General features: G+C 44.0%; 1 protein-coding gene across 2 annotated transcripts in view; it reads left to right on the forward strand.

Annotated features, from left to right (window-relative positions):
- Nucleotides 1-3,639: 3,639 nt before the first annotated feature.
- DYNC1LI2 (dynein cytoplasmic 1 light intermediate chain 2) overlaps nucleotides 3,640-20,562 on the forward strand; it is a 38,683-nt gene continuing 21,760 nt past the window's right edge. Inside the window, exons 1-4 of one of the 2 annotated variants that reach the window (XM_032803755.2) lie at nucleotides 3,640-3,787; nucleotides 4,749-4,822; nucleotides 5,640-5,756; nucleotides 9,458-9,688. In XM_032803755.2, the coding sequence (XP_032659646.1) occupies nucleotides 3,693-3,787; nucleotides 4,749-4,822; nucleotides 5,640-5,756; nucleotides 9,458-9,688 (517 nt within the window). In that variant the 5' untranslated portion in view covers nucleotides 3,640-3,692. The remainder of the gene's footprint in view (nucleotides 3,788-4,748; nucleotides 4,823-5,639; nucleotides 5,757-9,457; nucleotides 9,689-20,562) is intronic. The other variant, XM_032803756.2, reaches the window with a different exon arrangement.

The raw sequence follows: 20,562 nt of genomic DNA on the forward strand, positions 1-20,562 counted from the left end.
TATCCAAATTCCCGCCCCTGACTTTAAACAATCCAGTTCTCTGATTGGTCCTCTGGTCAGGTGTTTGATTACCCTTTCCAGGTAAAAGAAACTTAACCCTTACCTTACCTATCTATTTATGACAACCTCCATATTGGTCTTTTAGTTCCTGGCACCCCACCCTTACCCCTCTAGAAGAAGAACCATGGCTGTGGCCATGACCAGTAAGCAAAGGTGTGGACAATATTCCTGCTCGCACCTCTCTTTTGGTAACTATGGCCCAGCAATTTATATATAAACCTCCTTGTCCTCCCACATCCACAGTAATAGTATTATTGCTGGCCACACCAATGTTCTTCTTCAAGGAGTGTCCCTGTGGGTGCTCCACTGTAGATGTGTCTGAGTCCCTACGCTGCTGATCGGAGAACTTCAGTAGCAGTGTCCACTGGGCCCGCACATGCGCAGTCTCTCCTTCTGCTATACCAGGAGGCTAGCCAGCGTGTGCAGGCTAACAGACCTCAGTTCCTTCTTAACCACCCTTGGCTAGAGACAGAAAGTTAGCTGTCCATTTGCGGATTGTTAACTCTTTTACAATTGCCAATTTTTAGCTTCCTTTGAAGCCTCTTTTGTTTCTTTCCCCTATTTTACTGTTTATTTGGCCATTGCCAGAAAAAAAGAAGACGACGAAGAAAGGACTTGTGTCAACTTACAGTGGGAGGGGAACTCCCAGACAAGAGTATGCTCAGGTCTTCGGGCTTCAGGAAGTATTGCACTTGTAATGAGGAGATCCTGGTCATGGACAAGCACTACCACTGCATCTGCTGCCTTGGTGAGGGCCACATTGAGCAGAAGTGCTCCCTTTGCCAGCATCTCTGCCAAAGACCCTGCAAGGACAGAGAGCTTCGACAAAAAAATTATCATTATGGAGGTAGCTCTCCTACCCCGGTCCTCCAGCAGGTGAGTCTCCCCCACCTCAACCTTCAACTTTGTAGGACAGTGAGTCAAATAAATGGGATGGGGATTCCTCTCACGGGTCAAAAAAGAGAGTGGGAAGTCCCTTCAGTGAGCCCAGGGATAGCTGAAAGTGATCGCCATCTCTCTTGATATCCTCGGCACTCCTGGCACTGAAACCACAATCTGGCACCCACACCTCCTGGTACTGCTGCTACGGGTCAAAAACTTCCTGGATTGATGGAATAACCCAGCCATAGCATGCAAAGGGATTTCCTTCTTGCAGGCATCACCATCATCACTCCTTATCACCCATGCATCGCTCATAGGATGGGGCACGCATTTAAAAGGACTCACAACACAAGGCAAATGGTCACCTGTGGAGATATCGCTTCACATCAATCTCCTCAAACTGAGAGTGGTCAGGAATGCCTGCACTCATTTCCTTCCACTGATAGCAGGATCACAGATGAAGATCATAACGGGCAACATAGCCTCCATGTACTACATCAACCTCCAAGGAGGGGCCAGGTCGCCCGCCCTATGTGCAGAAGCGATGAAGCTATGGACTGGTGCATCTCTCACAATGTCACCTTGTCTGTGGCTTACCTCCCTGGCACACAGAACTCGATAGCGGACAAGCTCAGTTTCAAATTCCCACACAACCATGAGTGGGAGATGCACCTGACAGTACTTCACAACTTGTTCTCACAGTGGGGAACACCTTCCTCAGATCTGTTTGCCACTTACCAGAACCAGAAGTGTCCACAATACTGCTCCAAAGCAGGGATGGGACAGCACTTTCTGGGTGATGCTCTCTTTTCCCCCGGGACAAAGACCTTTATACTTTCCCTTCGTTTCCTCTCCTGCTAAAGATAAAGAGGGGTGAAGCTCACATAATCCTGATTGCTCCTGTTTGGCCAAGACAGACCTGATACCCTTACCTGATGCAGCTTGTGATGTGCCCGATGACCTTCCTTTTGACCACTCTGCACGTCCTCTGACAGGACAAAGGGCGTACCATACATCCCAACTTGGGGGATTCTCCGTCTCAAAGCATGGCTCCGAGGTGGCTCCAGCATGTAGAAAGCTCATGCTCAAGGGAAGTACAAGAAGTTCTATTACACAGTAGAAAGCCCTCCGTGTGATGCACTTATCTGCAGCAGTGGTCCAGGTTTCAGATTTGGTGCACGTCCCAACCAATCTCTCCCATGTCAGCAAATCTCCAACATATTCTGGAATATGCTCTGACCCTTAAAAAATCTGGGGTATCCCTGAGTTCTCTCAGGGTACACCTAGAACCTATCACAGCATTTCACCAGCCCATAGAGGGGTACTCAGTACTATCACACCCAATTATTAAAAGGTTCCTTAAAGGCATAACAAACCACTTCTCTCAAACTCGACTTCCTACCCCTTGTGGGGCCTAAACCTGGTACTGAAAAGGCTGACCAGGCCCCCATTTCAATCTATGTTCAAATCTATGTCACCAGTTTGCTGACATACCAATGAAAGTATCAGAGGGGTAGCCGTGTTAGTCTGGATCTGGAAAAGCAGCAAAGAATCCTGTGGCACCTTATAGACTAACAGACTTTTTGGAGCATGAGCTTTCGTGGGTGAATACCCGCTTCCTCAGATGCAATGATTCTTTGCTCCCTATCAGTGAAAATGGCGTTTCTGATAGCAATTACCTCAGCTAGACGAACAGGGGAAATAGCAGCTCTGATGACGCATTCCCCTTACATAATATTCTTTCCAGACACGGTTACACTCAGGCCACATCCAAGGTTCATTCCTAATGTAACCTTCTCTTTCACTGTGTGCAGTAACAGTGGTTCTTCAAGCTGTAAGTCCCTATGGGTGCTATACAACCTGCCCTTCTCCCTTCTACTTTGGAATTCTCATTTACGACTCTGTGGTAGAAAAGTAACTGAGGACGGTTGGCCCCCGTGTGCTGGCTAGCCTCCTGCCACAGCATGAGGAAAGATGGCGCATGTGCGGGCCCAGTGGATGCTGCTACCGAAGTTCTCCGATCAGCCTCGCAGGGATGCAGACGCACCTACCATGGAGCACTCATAGAGACACACATCTTGAAGAACCATAGTTACTGCACAAGGTGAGTAACTTCTTCTTTCTCACCTAGCAGCTGAGAGCAAGGACTGGGGAGAGAAAAAGCAAAACTCTTCCTCTCAACCTCACTCCTCTTCAGCAACTGGAAGTTAGAGTGAGCAGAAGTAAATGGTCTCTTCCAGCACTCATTCACCAGCAACAACTGGGGCAAGGAAAAGCCTAAGAACCACTAATTTTCCGTCCTTAGCAACATGGCAGCATCCGTGGTAAGGAGCACAGTAAAAAGAGATAAAGATGGATGTCTCAGCATTCCACTGCTTTGTTTTCGGACTGGCATCCAGTTATCTGACAACCTTGCGGACGCTAGGGGGCGCTGCTCCCTGCGGACACTGTGAGCTCTGTGGGCGCTAGGGGGCGCTGCTCCCCAGGACACTAGGCGGCGGCTCTTCACAGCAGCTGAACATAGCTGCCCGCGTGGCTGCCTGACCCAAGCGGCGCGGGGTCCGGGGGCGGGCCCCCCACAGGCCCCGCCTCGAAGACTCGGTCGGGCTGCGGTGCTGAGGGATTGTGCGGGGAACGGGCGTTGTGTCCCCTGAGTGGGAGGCGGCGGCATTGGACAACCCTGTCAGGCGGGTCCTGGGCGGGCCCGGGTGAGGTCACTCTTTGTGGTGGCCGCGGCTGCTGTTGGCAAGATGGCGCCGGTGCTGGTGGAGAAGAAGTTGCTGGGGCCGGAGGCGGCCGGCGCCGCCGAGATCCCTAGCGAGGAGGAGGAAGGGCAGAACCTGTGGTGAGCTGGGCCTGGGGCTGGCCTCGGCTGCTCCCGAGTGTCGGGCGGGGCTGCTGTTCCCCCAGTGGGGCGGGGCGGGCTGGGGCTGGGTCCCCTCCCGGGTGCCCGGGGGAGCGGGGTGGCAGCCTGGCCACGGCCCTGCGTGTCAGGAGGGGGCCGGGCGCGGCTTTAGGGCTCAGCGGCCTGTTTGCTCTCGATGGCTAGTGCAGCGTGGGCCCCCAGCACCCCTGCAGCGGATAGGCGGCTTGGAAGCAGAGCTGGGGCGCAGTGGCGGGGCCTGCCCTGCCCGGGTGGATGGGATATCGGGGCGCCGCGCGTGGGCTCGTACCCGCTCTGTCCTGGCCTAGTCCCCCTCGGGGGACTCTTCCGGCGCCTTAGGGATTTCAGGGACTGAAGCCCCTCGGCAGCCCTGGCCACAGCGCTTCTGCACTTCCTGGGTGGGGTGTAGAGAATGACTTGCGTGTAGTCACATAGGAAATTATGGCAGAGCTGGGGATGCTCTGTGGTCTCCCAGCCCTTACGCTTTCACCACTGAGTAATGTGTCTGATTTCATCTCCTGGCGTTAAAGGCAACAGAGTAAGGCCTTCACCATAGGTTAGTACCAGTCAGGCAGTCAGCAGTCATAGCTTTAGGTCTTCTTACAATTAGCAGGTCTCCTTGTTAGAGGTTCAAGTTTGTAAAAAAACGATTTGCTGTTGAATGTGTCACTGAGACGGTGCAACATGCTTTGTCATAAAAGTGAGCAGCTCTGGAAGCTGCCTTTCAGATTATCTCACTGAGGTATCTGTCTTGAATATTTTTATTTAGAGATTTCGTAGCTGGTAGATATCTTTTCTGAATGGATGACATTTGACAGGTCTGCTTAAATATCTGCTCAAAAGGGCTTTGGAGCTGACATTTACCTGATCTTTCTTTTTGGGTGCCCCACTGGCAAGCTAACAAGTGGTGCTGTCCCCATAGGTCTTCAATACTGAGTGAAGTTTCCACCCGGTCCAGGTCTAAATTACCATCAGGCAAAAACATTCTTGTTTTTGGTGAGTAGTATCTTCAAGCAGTGGAGAGGGTTGGATCTCTTAGAAATAATAAAGCATGGTGCACACACAGAACAGTTTTTTTTTTTGGTGGTGGAGTGGAGAGGCGGAGTTAAATAATTTAACAAAATTGGTTCAAAACTTTGTATGGACAAAACCTTGAGTTGATGCACTTAATTTGACTTTAATCCTGGCTTATATCAGTTTAGCTTGCATTGGCAAATGTATACGTGCAAGCTAAGCGAATATAACAGGGCAAATATAGATTTTCATTTGTACTGGTTTAACTTAATGTGTCTTTAAAATAACTTTAAATGGGTAGACAAGACCATTTTGTTGGAGTATAATTGGCCCATCATGGGTGATCATAAATTTTATCTTTTCTTTCAGGCAGCAGAAATGTAGTAAGTATGGGATCCCTAGGTTGGGTGGAACTTGAAAAGTTGCTCTGGAACTGGCTTTGCTTATACTGGGAATTAAGAGGTGGAATATCAGATATATCAATTGGTGTTAAGATAGAGGTAAACTTACTTTAAATTCATGAGGTGCTATGTGATGTCACTGTCCCCAGAAGAGTGAACTCTCTAGCTTCATGCTGTTAGACTATATTCAAATTAATGGAATATGTTTTTGAACAGTGCAGCTGCTCTTCTCACTTGTCAATCTATAAATTCACAAATTTAGCCCCAAAATTTGAGAAAGGGGGATACACAAGACCCCCTTTACAAAAAATTGTAACCTCTTAAGTTTGCTTAAAAAGTCTTTCCAGTAACAAATACACTTCTGAATGTATCTTTTTGCTATACAAACTTATTGGCAGGTGATGATGGTTCAGGTAAAACAACACTTATGACTAAAGTACAAGGAGCAGAGCACAGCAAGAAAGGAAGAGGATTGGAATATTTGTACCTAAATATTCATGATGAAGACAGAGATGGTAAGTTACATGCTTTCATATACAGTCTTCTGCTGAAATTGAGTAGTTGACACATTTTTATAATCATTATGGGTGTCGCTAGTGTATCTTGGATTACAGTGAAATAGCTGTTTCAGCATTCCCTTGTTGTATACGTTGTAAGAAATTGATATGGCTCATAAAAGAAAAAAGCATTTCACACGTAGAGTATTGTGTCTTTCTCTGCCCTTCTCGCAGTCTGAGCTCTTTAAGGAAAAATACATTAGAACAACTTGTTCTCAGAGCATCCATTTACTTGCAGGATGACATTTTGCTGATGTTGATTTACTAGTACATTTTTCATCCTGCCTACACTCAAATAAAGGTGCATACCAAATCTTGAGCTACAGGAAGGATTCTTAACCCATCCAAGAGCAACCAGGATCTTAAATATGGATTTCATAACTTCGTATTGTAGCCAAAACTTTTAAACTAAGTTATATGTAGGTTACAGTCTTCTGTATCTTGTGTCTTTGGTTAGGTTGTTGCCATCGTCTACATAATGGAGAAATTCCAGTAAGCATGGTTAGGTGAGTGAAAAGGATATCTTAAGCCACTGACAGAACCAATATTTCCTTTTCTTCAAACTGGAGCTTGTCTTTCTCTTTTCCTCCTCTCCCACTTCCCAAAACTTGTTGCTGGTTTCATTGCAACTGTTCTCCAGTACACTGGAGGAAAAAGACAAGTTAACTAAAAGAGTCAGCATGGTCCAGGAAGTAGAGCATTGGCCTGAAAGTCAGGAGAGCTTGGTGTTGTGCCACAGACCTGCTGTTTTATCTTGCACAAGTCACTTTACCTCTCTATGCCTCAGCGTCCTTATCTATAAAGTGAGAATATTGATATTAACCATTATTTGTAAATGCTTTGAGCTCTTTAGATGAAAGTGATAATACCGTTGCTCTTCTGTGCCCCTGAAAATAGAGGATCTTAGGAGCAGTGCATTGGCCACATTGCTGCTTGTGTGTAGGACTGACGCACCTCATACTCACATCGATACTCAGCAGAGGCTCAGTACTTTCCTTGCCAAAGATGCCTTATGAGTCATACTCCTTGAATCCAGAGACAGCTAAAGTCATCTGCAGGCTGTCATACTATATTTAACCCATAGGCTATCTGGTCTTGCTGGCGTTGTGGTCCTCCTTACGCCTGGGGGTCTGGAGATAATTAATCAGACATAAAACCTACTGCAACTTACCTTTCTGCTTCTCCCAAAGCAGCGAAGATAACATCTTCACTGCTATCTCCTCTGCCACCCAAATGGATATTAACATCTGCGGTATTGCCTTTTCTGTTGGCCATTATTCCTGACTGCTTGCCTCCTTCAGAGGCAGGGGAAGGAATTTGGGATCTGCAACAGTGCTTTAAACCAGCAGGAAGGTATTGGTCCCTCCTCAGTCTCTCTTATAGTCTTGGGTAACTGGCAAAGTACCACTTGCCTCTTTGGAGACCCATCCTCCTTTAGTCGTCCACCTTTTTGAGGAGCAGAAAAAGAGAGCAAAGGAACGGGCGAGTGAGAAGAATGCAGTGATGAGTAACATCCAATGAGCAGCTTGCAGTGTTTCAGACTTTGACTTACGCAGTAGCATCAATATCTTTTCTAAGATGGTATGTCTGAGTCAGGTCATCTGCCTTTTATCAGGGACTCAGGCCTGTGTCAAAAGAAAGGATTCCTGAAAACCAACAAGATGCTGGAGGAAAATGAAGGGCACCAAGTCAACATTAGGTCCCTGGAACTCTTTCATTGAAGCAAGAAGGGAATGGCCTTTGCATCCTTCTTTGGATCTAGAGACCATTATCTGGTATCTTCGTGTTTCCAGACTTGGGTCCAGAAGAGTCTTAATCTTGGGAGGAAAAAGCAAAATATGTTGGGCAGAGAACTGGCTCGTCTTCCCTCCGTTCCTAATTTCATCTTTAGAAGCAAGATGATAAACTTGATTCCTCATGAATCCAAAGCCAGATAAACTCTTGCTTTCCTCTTCCTTCCCTCCAAAATCCCATTTGAGCATTTAGTTCATTTTCTTGCAACTTCAAATAGAATAGCTATAGATTGTTAGGCCCTAGGGACTTACCTTGGAGCTCTTATTCTTACCTTTGTCCTTTCTACCACATCAGAGGTTTCTGCCCAATTCTTGGGAGTGACTGACATCTGTCTTGGATGCCAAGTTATTCATGTAGTCCTTTTCTGGGAGAACTGGTCAGTTCAGGCCAGTTCTTAATTTTTAAAGTCACAGTTTAAAAAAAGTGGTCATATTTTTAACTGTGTATGTTCTCCGTATGTTCAGTCTTCTATCCTCTTCATCTTTCTAAAAGTGTCCTGATGAAGTCTCAGGTTTATGACTCATTGGCTTAACCATTTGAGGATGGCCACATTTGCTATACTTTAGATTATTTAAAGTGCAGCTTGCACCAGCTGAGTTTTAAAAAAACAAAATGTGAAGCCATCTTAGAACAGCGATACCAAACTGTGGGGCATCCCCCCAGGGGGTTGTGGAGGAATGTTTTAGGAGAATGCGGTGGGGCCTGAGCCAGCCCTCATAGCGGATGGTGAGGGAGCGCCACTCTACCCCAGCTCTGCTCTGGCCCCGCCCACAGCCTCAGCTCCTGTCTGTGGCTCCTGGGGAGGGGCAGACGGATTATATTAGGGGCAAAAGGGGATGGATGACTTAAAATGTCTACTGAATTTACAATACATACAGATCTTCAGTAGAAAGTTCTAATTCTCACACGTTACATATAAGTATTGTCATGAAAACACCTCTTGCTACAAGAGTGGAGACCAGTGATTGCTAATATTAGATACTTCAGTGTTCTTAGCAGAATATTGGTTTGCATAAAAGATTACATGTACAGGTGGAGTGGGGTTTAAATTATATTGCAATTCGAGTTGGGCTTGTTCATAAACTGATTACTTTGATATCTGCATTTTCAAATTTATTATAAATGTGTATTTTAACCTCTCATGCTAGACTTGCAATACTTTGCAGGATTCTGGCTAAATATACTAGCACCTAACACAGTAAAGCCTTGATTGTAGGCACAACTGTAATGATCTCATGACATACTTGGAGTCCAGGTATGAATACATATGCCAAATTCAGCTGTGCTATATAATCTACACCTCTACCTCGATATAATGTCACCAGATATAACACAAATTTGGATATAATGCGATAAAGCAGTGCTCCGGGGACGCGGGTCTGCGCACTCCGATGGATCAAAGCAAGTTCAGTATAACACGATTTCACCTATAACACAGTAAGATATTTTGGCTCCCAAGGACAGCGTTATATTGAGGTAGAGGTGTATTAAGTAAATGATTGTAACACACTAAGCAGAAAGTATCCTTTTATAAAAAAGAAATGTGTACTTAGGAGAAATAAGAGAATACAGATCTTCATACCTCTTTGCTGCTAAGTTAAAACCAAGATTCTTACAGAAAGCAACAACTAATTTTACAGGGACGCTGCCAAATTGCTTTGGTGCTCTTTTTCCCTAAGGGATGGGTGGTACACATACACTCATTATGTTAAATGGGAACAGGCTAGACTTGCTGGTAGCTAGCTTCTACTCATCTTCAATTTGGCACTGTAATACCATGTTGGTTTGCTACTTGCTGATGGGCTAATGTGGCTGTAGCAAAAGGCATGTTAGTTTGAGGTATAATTGCCCCTTTTCCTTTTCAGATCAGACTCGCTGTAATGTTTGGATTCTAGATGGAGACCTGTATCATAAAGGGCTCTTGAAGTTTGCTGTTTCTGCAGAAAACCTGCAAGAGACCTTAGTAGTCTTTGTGGCAGATATGTCTAGACCATGGACTGTTATGGAATCTCTACAAAAATGGGCCAGTGTCTTACGTGAGCACATTGATAAGCTGAAAATCCCCCCGGAAGAGATGAGAGACATGGAACAAAAATGTAAGTCTAGTATGATTTTTCTTGCATGGCTTTTTGCATCTTAATGACAGTTTGTTTAAACCGTGTCTGGCTGTATTACTTCCCTAATGCATAGTCCTTAAAAGTAGGAGATGGCTAAATGTAAACTTTGAAGTTTTGACTGTAACACTGATTTTAAGTGAATGGACTTTTTATCAAGCTTTTAAAGAACTTCTCCAACTTTCGCTTATATTCACTATCAGAATACTAGTTGAGTTAATCACTCTTTGAGTAAACGATGTAACATTTCAAGTTGCCTTGTATTTGAGCCTTCCTGCTTTCATTGAAATAGATCAGTATTTAATCAGCCAACTTGAAATATGGTCAAGCTTTTTTTTTAAAAAAAAAAAAAAAATCTACCAGAACAAATTTAAATTTTTTTCTGTCTACTCACTGTTCTGTATGTAGCTATGTACATAAATACAATACTCACAAATATATACGTTCTCTAATTGACTTCTACTTACATGTTCTTAGGGTTGAGTGTCCATGGTTGTATATTCCAGTGTCAAATTCTGGATTATGATCTAGGTGAAAGAATGCTTTAATAGGATTTTGCAGGCTATAAACAACCACTATCTTAAGTGTGGTGTTGAGAGGAAGGGTACGCTAAAACACAGTGTCATTTTGAGGCTAGTAGTTTCTCTGTAATGTACTTTCTAAAGAACTACATTCCTGGTTTGAAAATGCTTCCGGGTATATTCAGATGGCTAATATCCTCAGAGGAACTCTCTAAATATATTTGTCATTCTAGAATGTCGTTGTAATTGGTCAGGGTTGTTTGCTACATGAAAGAGCACTAAAATCTTCACCAAACTCTGGGTTTTCTTGGTGCATATGTTTGTTTAAAAAACTGGAGTGATGCTTGGTGTTTAGAGTTGGATGCTGTGTTACATCGGCTACAGTCCTGAAAATGGTTTGAATGCTTTTTTTTTCAAGTGTGGCTGTAATTCTATATCTGGAAGTTCTTAAAGATTTTTAAGAGATTTTTAACTGAAATGAGACGATACAGTGTAATAAGACTGATGTGTAGAAGTGAATTCTTAGGAAATAAGGCCAGAAGACTCATCATGTGATGGTCCACCAAATGCTGTCAGTCTTGAAGAAAGCCCTTCCCCGACCTCTGCCCCATCCCTCACCCCCCCAGTAAGAAGGTAAGCAGCAATTCAAACAATACAGCATATAAGGAAGCCACCAAGCTGGAGAGTCTTATGAGTGAGATGCAACCTTCAGAAGAGAACATGTACTACACCTCTACCCCGATATAACGCGACCCGATATAACACAGATTTGGATATAATGCGGTTAAGCAGCGCTCCAGAGGGGCTGGGCTTCACGCTTCAAAGCAAATTCGATATAATGCGGTTTCACCTATAACACGGTAAGATTTTTTTGGCTCCCGAGGACAGCGTTATATCGGGGTAGAGGTGTGTTCTGTAGCTGGATGACAGAGTAAAGTTACCTAAGCCACATCCATACTGCAGCTGCTCCAGTGGCAGAGGTATGGTTCCAGAATTATGCCTCTGTAAGCCTGTAATGTAGATGCAGACTACAGCAGCAGAAGGGGATTTTCCATCGCTGTTGCAGCTTCACTTCCCCAAACAAGAGTAGTTAGGTTGGCAGAAGCATTCTTTTATCGACCTTGCTGTGCCTATGTTGGGGGTTAAGTTGGCATGGCTACGGCATCCAAGGGTGTGGATTTTTCAGAGACCTGAACACCTGCTGTGTTAACCTAAGTTTTAAGTGTGGATCAGGTCCAGTGAAAATGGTTTGGGAGTCATGGTAGATACTTAGCTGAACGTGTACTCCTGGTGCGATGCTGGCAATCCTTGGATGCATAAACAGGGATCTTGAATAGGAGTAGAAGGATTGTATTACTTCTGTATTTGGCACTGGTGTGATCGCTGCTGGAATACTGTGTCAGTTCTGGTGTCCATAATTCAAGCAGGATGTTTATAAATCTGAAAGGATTCAGAAAAGAGTCGTTCAAATAATTAAAGGATTTGAAGCTAGAGAAATTCAGACTGGAAATAAGTCTTAAAATTGAGAGTGAGTAACCACTGGAACAACTTACCAATGGTTGTGGTAGTTTTTCCATCACTGACTATTTTTAAATCGAGAGTTAATGTTTTTTCTAAAGGATTGCTCCTGGGGGGAGATTCTGCGGGACTGCGGGAGTGCAGAATTCCTGTGCTTCCCTGCAGAAAACGGCAGGGAAGCAAAGGGAAGCTGAGAGGGCGGGGCGACGATGTGTGCAGTTTTGCGGGGGATTGCCCCCGACACACAGAGGCGAGGTATGGGGGAGTACATTGGGTTACATATCCCCCCCCCCCCGGCCCATTTCTGCAAGTGCAGAGCTGTCCAGCTGAAGGTTGCATGCCAGTGTTGAGGTGGGGGATGTATCTGGCTGTGTTAAGGAGATAACATTAAACCTATAAAAGGCATTTTAATGTGCCCATCATAGTGGTACCCTCTATTGTGGGGAGCCTATTTTGTTCTACCTCTCATTCAAAGCAAAAGAAAAGTTATCGATTCATTTGTACCACTTCAAACCCACACACTTGTCTTTTCCATTAAATGCCACGTGGCATTGTTTTTGAAGAAGGCTAAGGATACATTCCTGGAAATGAGGAGGGAAGGTGGAAAGGATCTTTTTTTGTAACCGATTCTTTAGTTTAACTGAATTTTTTTTTCCAAACATTTTTTTTTCTGTTTGAATCTGTGCTTTTTAAAATACTGTTGAGTGTACCGTAGAACCCTGTTTTCTGACCCTCCATTAACTGGACAACCAAGACTCCAGGGCCAGAAGCAGGTAATCTCTCCTGTGACTGCTAGAAAGTTCTGCAGAATGGCATTTTCACATTCTCTGGTTTATCTGGATTTTTAATTATCCAGTCTGGTCCTGGTCCCAATTAGATCAGAATAAATTGGGTTCTGCTGTATAATTCTGTTATAAAACTAGGTGTCAGGAGAACTGGACGCCTTGCATAGGTCATCCTCCCCTGCCAACATCTCAGTAAATTAGTGCCAGCACAAGATTTTTATTTAATGTGCAGCCCTGAAACATATCAGAACTTTGAAATAGCAGAGCACAAAGGTTAAGAGGTAGCCCCGGGATGCAGTCTCTGTCCTTTAGAGCTGTAAACTGAAGGGTAAGTCAGTTTAAGTCTAGATACCGCTGAAGCAAAGTTGTTAGTGTACGGTCTGAGGATCTTGAAAGATCGTAGTGGCCTTGTTTTGGGATCTGTATATCAAAGCTTCTTGGAATGAGTAGCTTGTATTGCTCCTTACTATAACAGATTCTGAGAAAGTAATTGTTATGGAGAAATGTTAGTGATCTTCATGGTCTTGGTAGGAGCGTGGATAAATCAAAGCAATTTACGTCCCCGATTTTAATAATAATTGTAAGTCATTAAGCAGGAAACTTTAAAGTAATCAATTTTAATGACGTTTACATGTGTATTTATTCCTCTAAAGAAAAGTTCATTCTCATTGGTTAGTAATCATTAAAACATTTGATTTGCTACTAAATAATAGCCTTTACAGTAAATTTGCTGCTTTTTGCTAACCAGGAAGATATTTATTTTCATGCATATTTATTTACACAACTATGTAGCTTAACTTTTTACTAGGTGATTACGTTTTTACTTGTGGTTTGTATCAAACTTTATCTGGACACACACTTTTTCTGAAGCTGACAGCCTCAGTGTGGATTTAGGTCTGCACAGGCCATTATAAATATGATCTTCACAGCCTGTGTCTATACTGCACACCTTACAGCAGTACACCTGTGCCACTACAGTAGTGCTGCTTAAGATATGCAGTGTAGCTGCTTTTTGTCAGCAGAAGAAAACTCTCCTGCCGACAAAATAAAACCACCCCCTACAAGGGATGGTAGCTTAGTCAGCAGGAAAGCATCTCCCACTGACAAAGTACTGTCCACACCTCCACCCCCAACTAACTTCAGTAGGCTACCCAACCTGTCTTGGTTGCACCCCACCTACCAACCCAAAATTACAACTCAAAGGTGGAGGGCTTAGCTCAAAAAGTTTGAAAACTGCTTAGGGTGCTGGGAGGGGGTATCTAGAAGCTATGTGCAAACATGGGGTAGCTGAACTTGCAGGGAGGGCGTAGCTGGGGCTGTGTGCCCAGGGGGTAGCTATGGGTGTAGGGGGAGCGGTACTAGAGGCTGTGTTCAGGCAGGGGGTAGCTTAGGTTACAGGGAGGGCATAGCTCAGGGTACAGAGAGGTGGGTATTAGGGGCTGTGTGCTGGGAGGACTCCCCTGTGGTCTCTGTTACTGGAGAGGTCTGACAGCCACTCTTACCGGTTGCATCTGCGGTTGAAAAGGGGGCTGGGAGCTGAGGAGTAGCTTCAACCTGGGGCACCAGCAGGAGAGGAAGGAACGCTGCTGCCGTCTGCTCCATGGCACCAGCCAGAGCAGCAGCTGTCCCATGATCTCTGGCTTCTCACCTCTGACCTGGATAAGGGGTGGGGACTGAAGATTTGGGGGAGGGAGGGGTAAGGTGTGGTGATGCCCCAGGACTGCTTTGATCTTGCGCTGCAGGTTTGTCGGGGGGAGTGCAGTGCCTTCCATGTCCCCAACTCTGCCTCTGGGCTCCAGGCTTCAGCTCCACGGGGTGTGCTGGGAATCGGGGCTTCAGCTCCATGCCTCCCAGCTTCAGCCCCGCGGGGGGGATGTTGGGGATCCCAGCTTCAGCCCCGTGAGGGGGCGCCAAGGATCAGAGCTTCAGCCCTGTGGGGGGAACCAGGGATCGGGGCTTCAGCCCCGCACCTCCTGGGTTCAGCCCTGCGAGGGGGTGGTGAGGATCAGAGCTTCAGCCCTGTGCCTCCTGGCTTCAGCTCCATAGGGGGTGCTGGGGATCAGGACTTCAGCTGTGGGGCCCCATGGACCCCTTGAAAGGTCTCATGCATCCCTGGTTGACAACCACTGATATACACCACAAAGGTCAGCAAAAAGGCTTTTTGCTGTCTTTGCAGTCTGCTGCCAGTTATAATGCCGTGTAATGGCACTGCGCTCCTGGGTATTCGGCACCTGGACCTCCCTCTACAACGAGTTAGGGACACTTCAGTCTGGTGCAGTGCCTGAGCTCTTTATTCTCAGAGTTTTCCACCACCAGTTCCCAACTATATACAGGCTTCACAGCTACTTTGCCTACAACAGGCCTGGCCAGCAACAAATTAAGAGGCTCCCACTTCCTTCTGTGCCTGACATTTCTCTTTCCCTCTTCCCCATTTCTCTGGCTTTCTCACAGCCTTTATAGCTCTGGGCTAATAAGACTGGCAAGTGTGGCCAGTTACCAGGCAGGCACTGGGCTACTCACCCAGGCTCAATCCATTCTCCTTGATTGGGGCTGGAGTAGCAAGAGCTGATTAAAGGCTTCTCAGTCAGTACCCTGCCACACTCCACCATTGGATTTTCATTTGCTGAAGTCAGTCAGACTCGTCTGTTGTGCTCAATGATGTGCAGCCTTCCTAGCTAATGAAACTTGTCCACTACGTAAGCTCATTGGGTAGCATGCTGTGAGATCAAGAGTTGACATATTTCAGGGTCATTCTCATCAAAGTAGTTCTGATGTTTCCCTTTAAACAAAGCGAAGAACTTCAGCAGCCATATTATATGTCAAATCCCAAAAAATGTTTCCAGGTTAGCCCTACATCCGCTGAGGCTTCTGTCACTGAGGGAAATGCTTCCATGAGTTTCTGTTGGAATTAAGTGTCATAATTTTCAGGGCTTGAAATATTGATATGGAGACCTCATGGAGCTCTATTTGTCATAAAATAACATAACTATTTTGAATGAAATCCAGGTCGTCTTATACTTGTTGGCCTGTTGAAACACTAATGATGACTAGGTTGTACTTGGTACATTTGGAAAGTAGTAATAAGCCATTAGAGTTCTTGTTACCAACTCATGACAACTTATCACCTCACCCCAGGATGCAGTCATGATCAACCCTGGCATGGGAATCACCTAAAGTGGTCAGCTTATTACATGCGACTGATGTGATGATGCTGTCAGGTTTGATAGAAATCCTCTGTATCCTTATCTGTATTAATCGTTTTTAGTGCATGGGTTGATGATAGAAGCATAATGAACTTTCACAAAGGCCAGTGTGGAGAAGCATGGATCTGTCGTTGACACCATTTGACAGTGACTCAAGTTTGCAGGCAGTCAAAAAGCGAGTGGCAAACCCCTCACCAAAGTATCTGCATTTATCCTCAAATATGAGAGTCCAGTAAAAGATGCACCCTCTTCTTCTGGCTGCAACTCACCAGCAAGTCTTGTCTCACTGAATGAGTCAATATCCATTTTGTACCATGCCAATACTCTGAGTGTTACAGTTCTACATTCAGTTCTGTCATCTTTGTCAGAGGATACAAACATTCCAAGTTGCAACATTTATTTGGGTCTTCCCTATATTTAGATTACAGAAAAGCTGGAAGATCAGTCAGGTATGATATTCTGAGGGTATGTCTGTGCTGCAATAAACCTGTGCCTGGCCTGTGCCAGCTGACTCAGGCTTGTGAGGCTTGGGTTGGGGAGTGTTGTAGATGTTCAAGCTCAGACCTTGCAGTGTCCTAGAGCCTGGACTCCAGCCTCAACCTTAATGTCTGCACTGCAGTTAAATAGCCCCTTAGCCTACACCCAATGAGCCTGAATCAGCTAGCACAAAAGATTTGGAAGGAGCAAGTATTTTTTAGGGATCTTTTTCCATCCTCTTCTCCATTTGAAGAAACAGCACTCTCTAGATGGGGCTGCTCAGATACCCAGGAAAGAAATAAACATGAGATCATCTCTAGTCTATGACGAATGTCCTTCACTCCACTTCATCAGCTTCAGGAAAAGTGCCGGGAGTAAAACTGTGCTCTTTATATGATAAGTCAATTTAGCTAAACCTTTTGATTCTGTAAATCGTGAGGGACTTTGAAAACATTTTGTTCATCTTTGGATGCCCTGCAAAGTTTTTGTATCATTTGGTCCTTTCATAATGGATTGATGATCAGAGTAGTGGAAAATGACAAGATATCAGACCCCTTTCTGGTCACTAGTGGCAGCAAACAAGATTTTGTTATCATTCCCACACTTTTCCACCTTTTGGGGGGGCTGTGCTTATGGATGTATTTTGTTGTGTTGTTAGAGGAGTATTTATCAATTCCACACTGATGGGAAGTTGTTGAAGCTTCAACCTGTTTATGCACACAGTGACAGATTGACTTACTAAGGAACTTTTATTTGCTGATGACTTTGCACTCTGGTTGCTCATTCAGTTTATAACTGTTACTTTGCTCATGCAACCAATCATTTTGGTTTTACAATCAGCCTAAAGAAAACTGAAGTACTGTATCAGCCTGTGCTGGGGATGTTGATGTCTACACAGTTGTTAAGATTAACCACACTTTTCTCAAGTCCATGGAGAAGTTTTGCTACCGAGCCAATATACTGACACAGAATGCCTCAGTTAGTTACCCATCACATAGGCAAGGCCGACTCTGCATTTGAAATGCTGTCACACTGCCTATGGAACTGTAATGTCTGCAATGGTAATGGACGATCTTGTCTGTCCCATGTGTAACCGTATCATGGTTCTCACATTGGTCTGACCTCTCATATACGTGTTCACCAGTAGCATTTGATGAATCCCTGTACATCAACATTGATGTGAGACTCCATCGTCATTTGGATGGAAATTCAAATTCAGTTAAAAATGCACCACAGCTTTTAATTTTTTTTATAAAAATAAAATCACCATATATGTTTTGTGTGTGTATATAAGAAAAAAGTTTATCAAAACATGTTTTGTATTTAAAACTGATTTATTTAGCAAAGGAAGAAATATCTGTAGTTAGTGAATTGAACTGATAGTTTTGGTCACCATATCCTTTGTAATTAGTAGATCTCATCCATTCACATGTAGCTTTTGTTCATAGATTGAAAGAGGAAAATAAGCTTTCCTGCTTTTTCAACTCTGTTGGTTTCTTAATTTTTGAATGAATTAGTCATTTAACTGAACTAATTCAATAAGTTCAAACAAAGAAAATATTCTGTTTACACCTGCAGATGTGACTACTGATGTCAAAAGCGGGCTTAGCACTTCAACAAACTCTGGTTCCAGATGCTCATCCAGCAACTTCAAACAGTCCAGTGGTCTAGCTTTATTTGAAACTTGGAAGCAAATGTAGTGCTTAGTATTCTTTGTATTTTTAATTTAAATGGTTTTGATATAATACAAGTTTAAGACTTTTTAAGTTGTAAAGTTCAAATTTAATTTAAAGTGGGTTTATTTAAAAAAAATCTAATTTAATGTAAATAAAAATCCAATTTAAATAAATTTAAGATTTTATGATTTTTTTTATATAAAACTATTTTTATCCCCCACCCTTGTGGAAGCTTCTCTCTGACATCTTTTCAGAGATGTCAGAAACAGCCAGATCAATCTCAGCATGGTTGAAACAGCTCTCAGTATTGAAACTACAGGCTACCCCAAATAATTTCAAAAAAAGGGACCAAAAATGTCATCCTGGCAGTAAACAGAGTAAAAGAGGCAGAGACAAAAAAACATTTTTGTAAAAATGGGAAGTCAAATCATACTGAAGAAAATAGAAAGGAACATAAACTTGGGCAAGTAAAGTATAATTAGGCAGGCCAAAAAAGAATTTGAAGAGCAATGTGCAAAAAAGACACAAACTAACGACAGATTTTTTTTAAGTACATGTGAATGAGGAAGCCTGCCCAACAGTCAGTGGGGCCACTGAAAAATCATGATGCTAAAAGAGCACTCAAGAAAGACAAGGCGATTGCAGAGAAACTAAATAAATTCTTTGTATCTGTGAATGCTATCTGAGCCATTCTTTTTAGGTGACAAATCTGAGGAATTGTAGCCTATTGAGGTGTCAGAGGTGGTTTTGGAATAAACTGATAAATTAAACAGTAATAAGGACCAGATAGTATTCATCCAAGAGTTCTGAAGGAGCTCAAATATGAAATTGCAGAACTACTTACTGTGGTATGTATCCTGTTGCGTAAACTAGCCTTTGTAGCAGATAGCTAATGTGATGCCAATTTAAAAAAAAAAAAAAAAAAAAGATTCCAGAGGTGACCATAGCAATTTCAGGCCAGTAAGCCTAACTTTAGTACCAAGCACACTGATTGAAACTGTAGCAAAGAATAGAATTATCAGACACATGGATGAATGTAATATGTTGGGGAAGAGTCATATGACATTTATAAAGGGAAGTTATGCCTCACAGATCTGTCAGAATTCTTTGATGGTGTCAAACATGTTAAGGATGGGCCAGTGGATTAAGTGTATTTGGACTTTCACAAAACCTTTTCCAAGGCCCACACCAACGGCTCTTAAGCAAAGCAGGCAGTCATGGGATAAGGGGGAGAGTCCTATCATGGATCATTAATTGGCTAAAACAGTGTTTCCCAAACTTGCAATCCCGCTTGTGTAGGGAAAGCCCCTGGTGGGCTGGGCCAGTTTGTTTACCTGCCCCATCCGCAGGTCTGGCCAATCGCAGCTTCCACTGGCCGCGGTTCGCTTCTGCAGGCCAATGGGAGCTGCTGGAAGCGACGGCCAGTACTTCCTTCGGCCTGTGCCTCTTCCAGCAGCTCCTGTTGTCCCAGAGCAGTGAAGCGCGGCCACTGGGAGCCGCGATAGGCTGGACCTGCAGAAGCGGCAGGTAAACAAACCGGCCTGGCCTGCCAGGGGCTTTCCCTACACAAGCGGCGTCCCAAGTTTGGGAAACATGGGGCTAAAAGATAGGAAATAATGGGTAGGAATAAATGGTCAGTTTTCACAATGGAGAGAAGAAAATAGCAGTGTCCCCCAAGAATCTGTACTGGGACCAGTGTTGTTCAGCATGTTCATAAATGATCTGGAAAAAGGGGTAAAGAGTGAATTGGCAAAGTTTATTTGGGTCTTCCCTATATTTAGATTACAGAAAAGCTGGAAGACCAGTCAGGTATGATATTCTGAGGGTATGTCTATGCTGCAATAAACCTGTACCTGGCCCGTGCCAGCTGACTCAGGCTTGTGAGGCTTGGGCTGGGGAGTGTTGTAGATGTTCAAGCTCAGACCTTGGAGTGTCCTAGAGCCTGGACTCCAGCCTGAACCTTAGCTATTCTGGAGATGCTGAGGCTCAAAAAATATCTGGGCTTTCACCTGTGAATAGCCCACTAACTAGCTACATAGGTCCAAAGCTGACTGTGACAACTTACAGAGGGATCTCACAAAACTAGGTGATGAGGCAACACAAAGGCAGATGAAATTCAGTGTTGATAAATGCAAAGTAATCCACATTGGAAAATTTAACCCCAGCTATCCATACAAAATGATGGAATCTAAATTATCTGTTACCGCTCAAGAAAGGGATCTTGGAATCATTATGGATTCATAGTTTTCTGAAAACATCTGCTCAAAGTGTAATGGCAGCTAAAAAAGCTAACAATATTAGGAACCGCTAGAAAAGGGATAGATAATAACACACAAAATATAATGCCACTGTATAAATACAGGGTCTGCCCACACCTGGAAATACTGTATGCAGTTCTTGTCATTCCATCTAAAAAAATTTGGAACTGGAAAAAGTACAGAGAAGGGCAACAAAACTATTTGGGGAATGGAACAGCTTCCATATGTGCGGATATTAAAAAGACTAGGAGTATTCATTTCAGAAAAGATATGACTAAGGAGGGGATATGATAGAGATCTATAAAATCATGAATGTTGTGGAGAAAGTGAGTAGGTAAGTGTTTGTTTACCTCTTCACATAACACAAGAACCAGGAGACACCCAATGAAAGTAATAGTTAACAGGTTTAAAACAAAGA

The sequence above is a fragment of the Chelonoidis abingdonii genome, chromosome 19, assembly GCF_003597395.2.
Source record: "Chelonoidis abingdonii isolate Lonesome George chromosome 19, CheloAbing_2.0, whole genome shotgun sequence".
NCBI classification, from domain to species: Eukaryota; Metazoa; Chordata; order Testudines; family Testudinidae; genus Chelonoidis; species Chelonoidis abingdonii.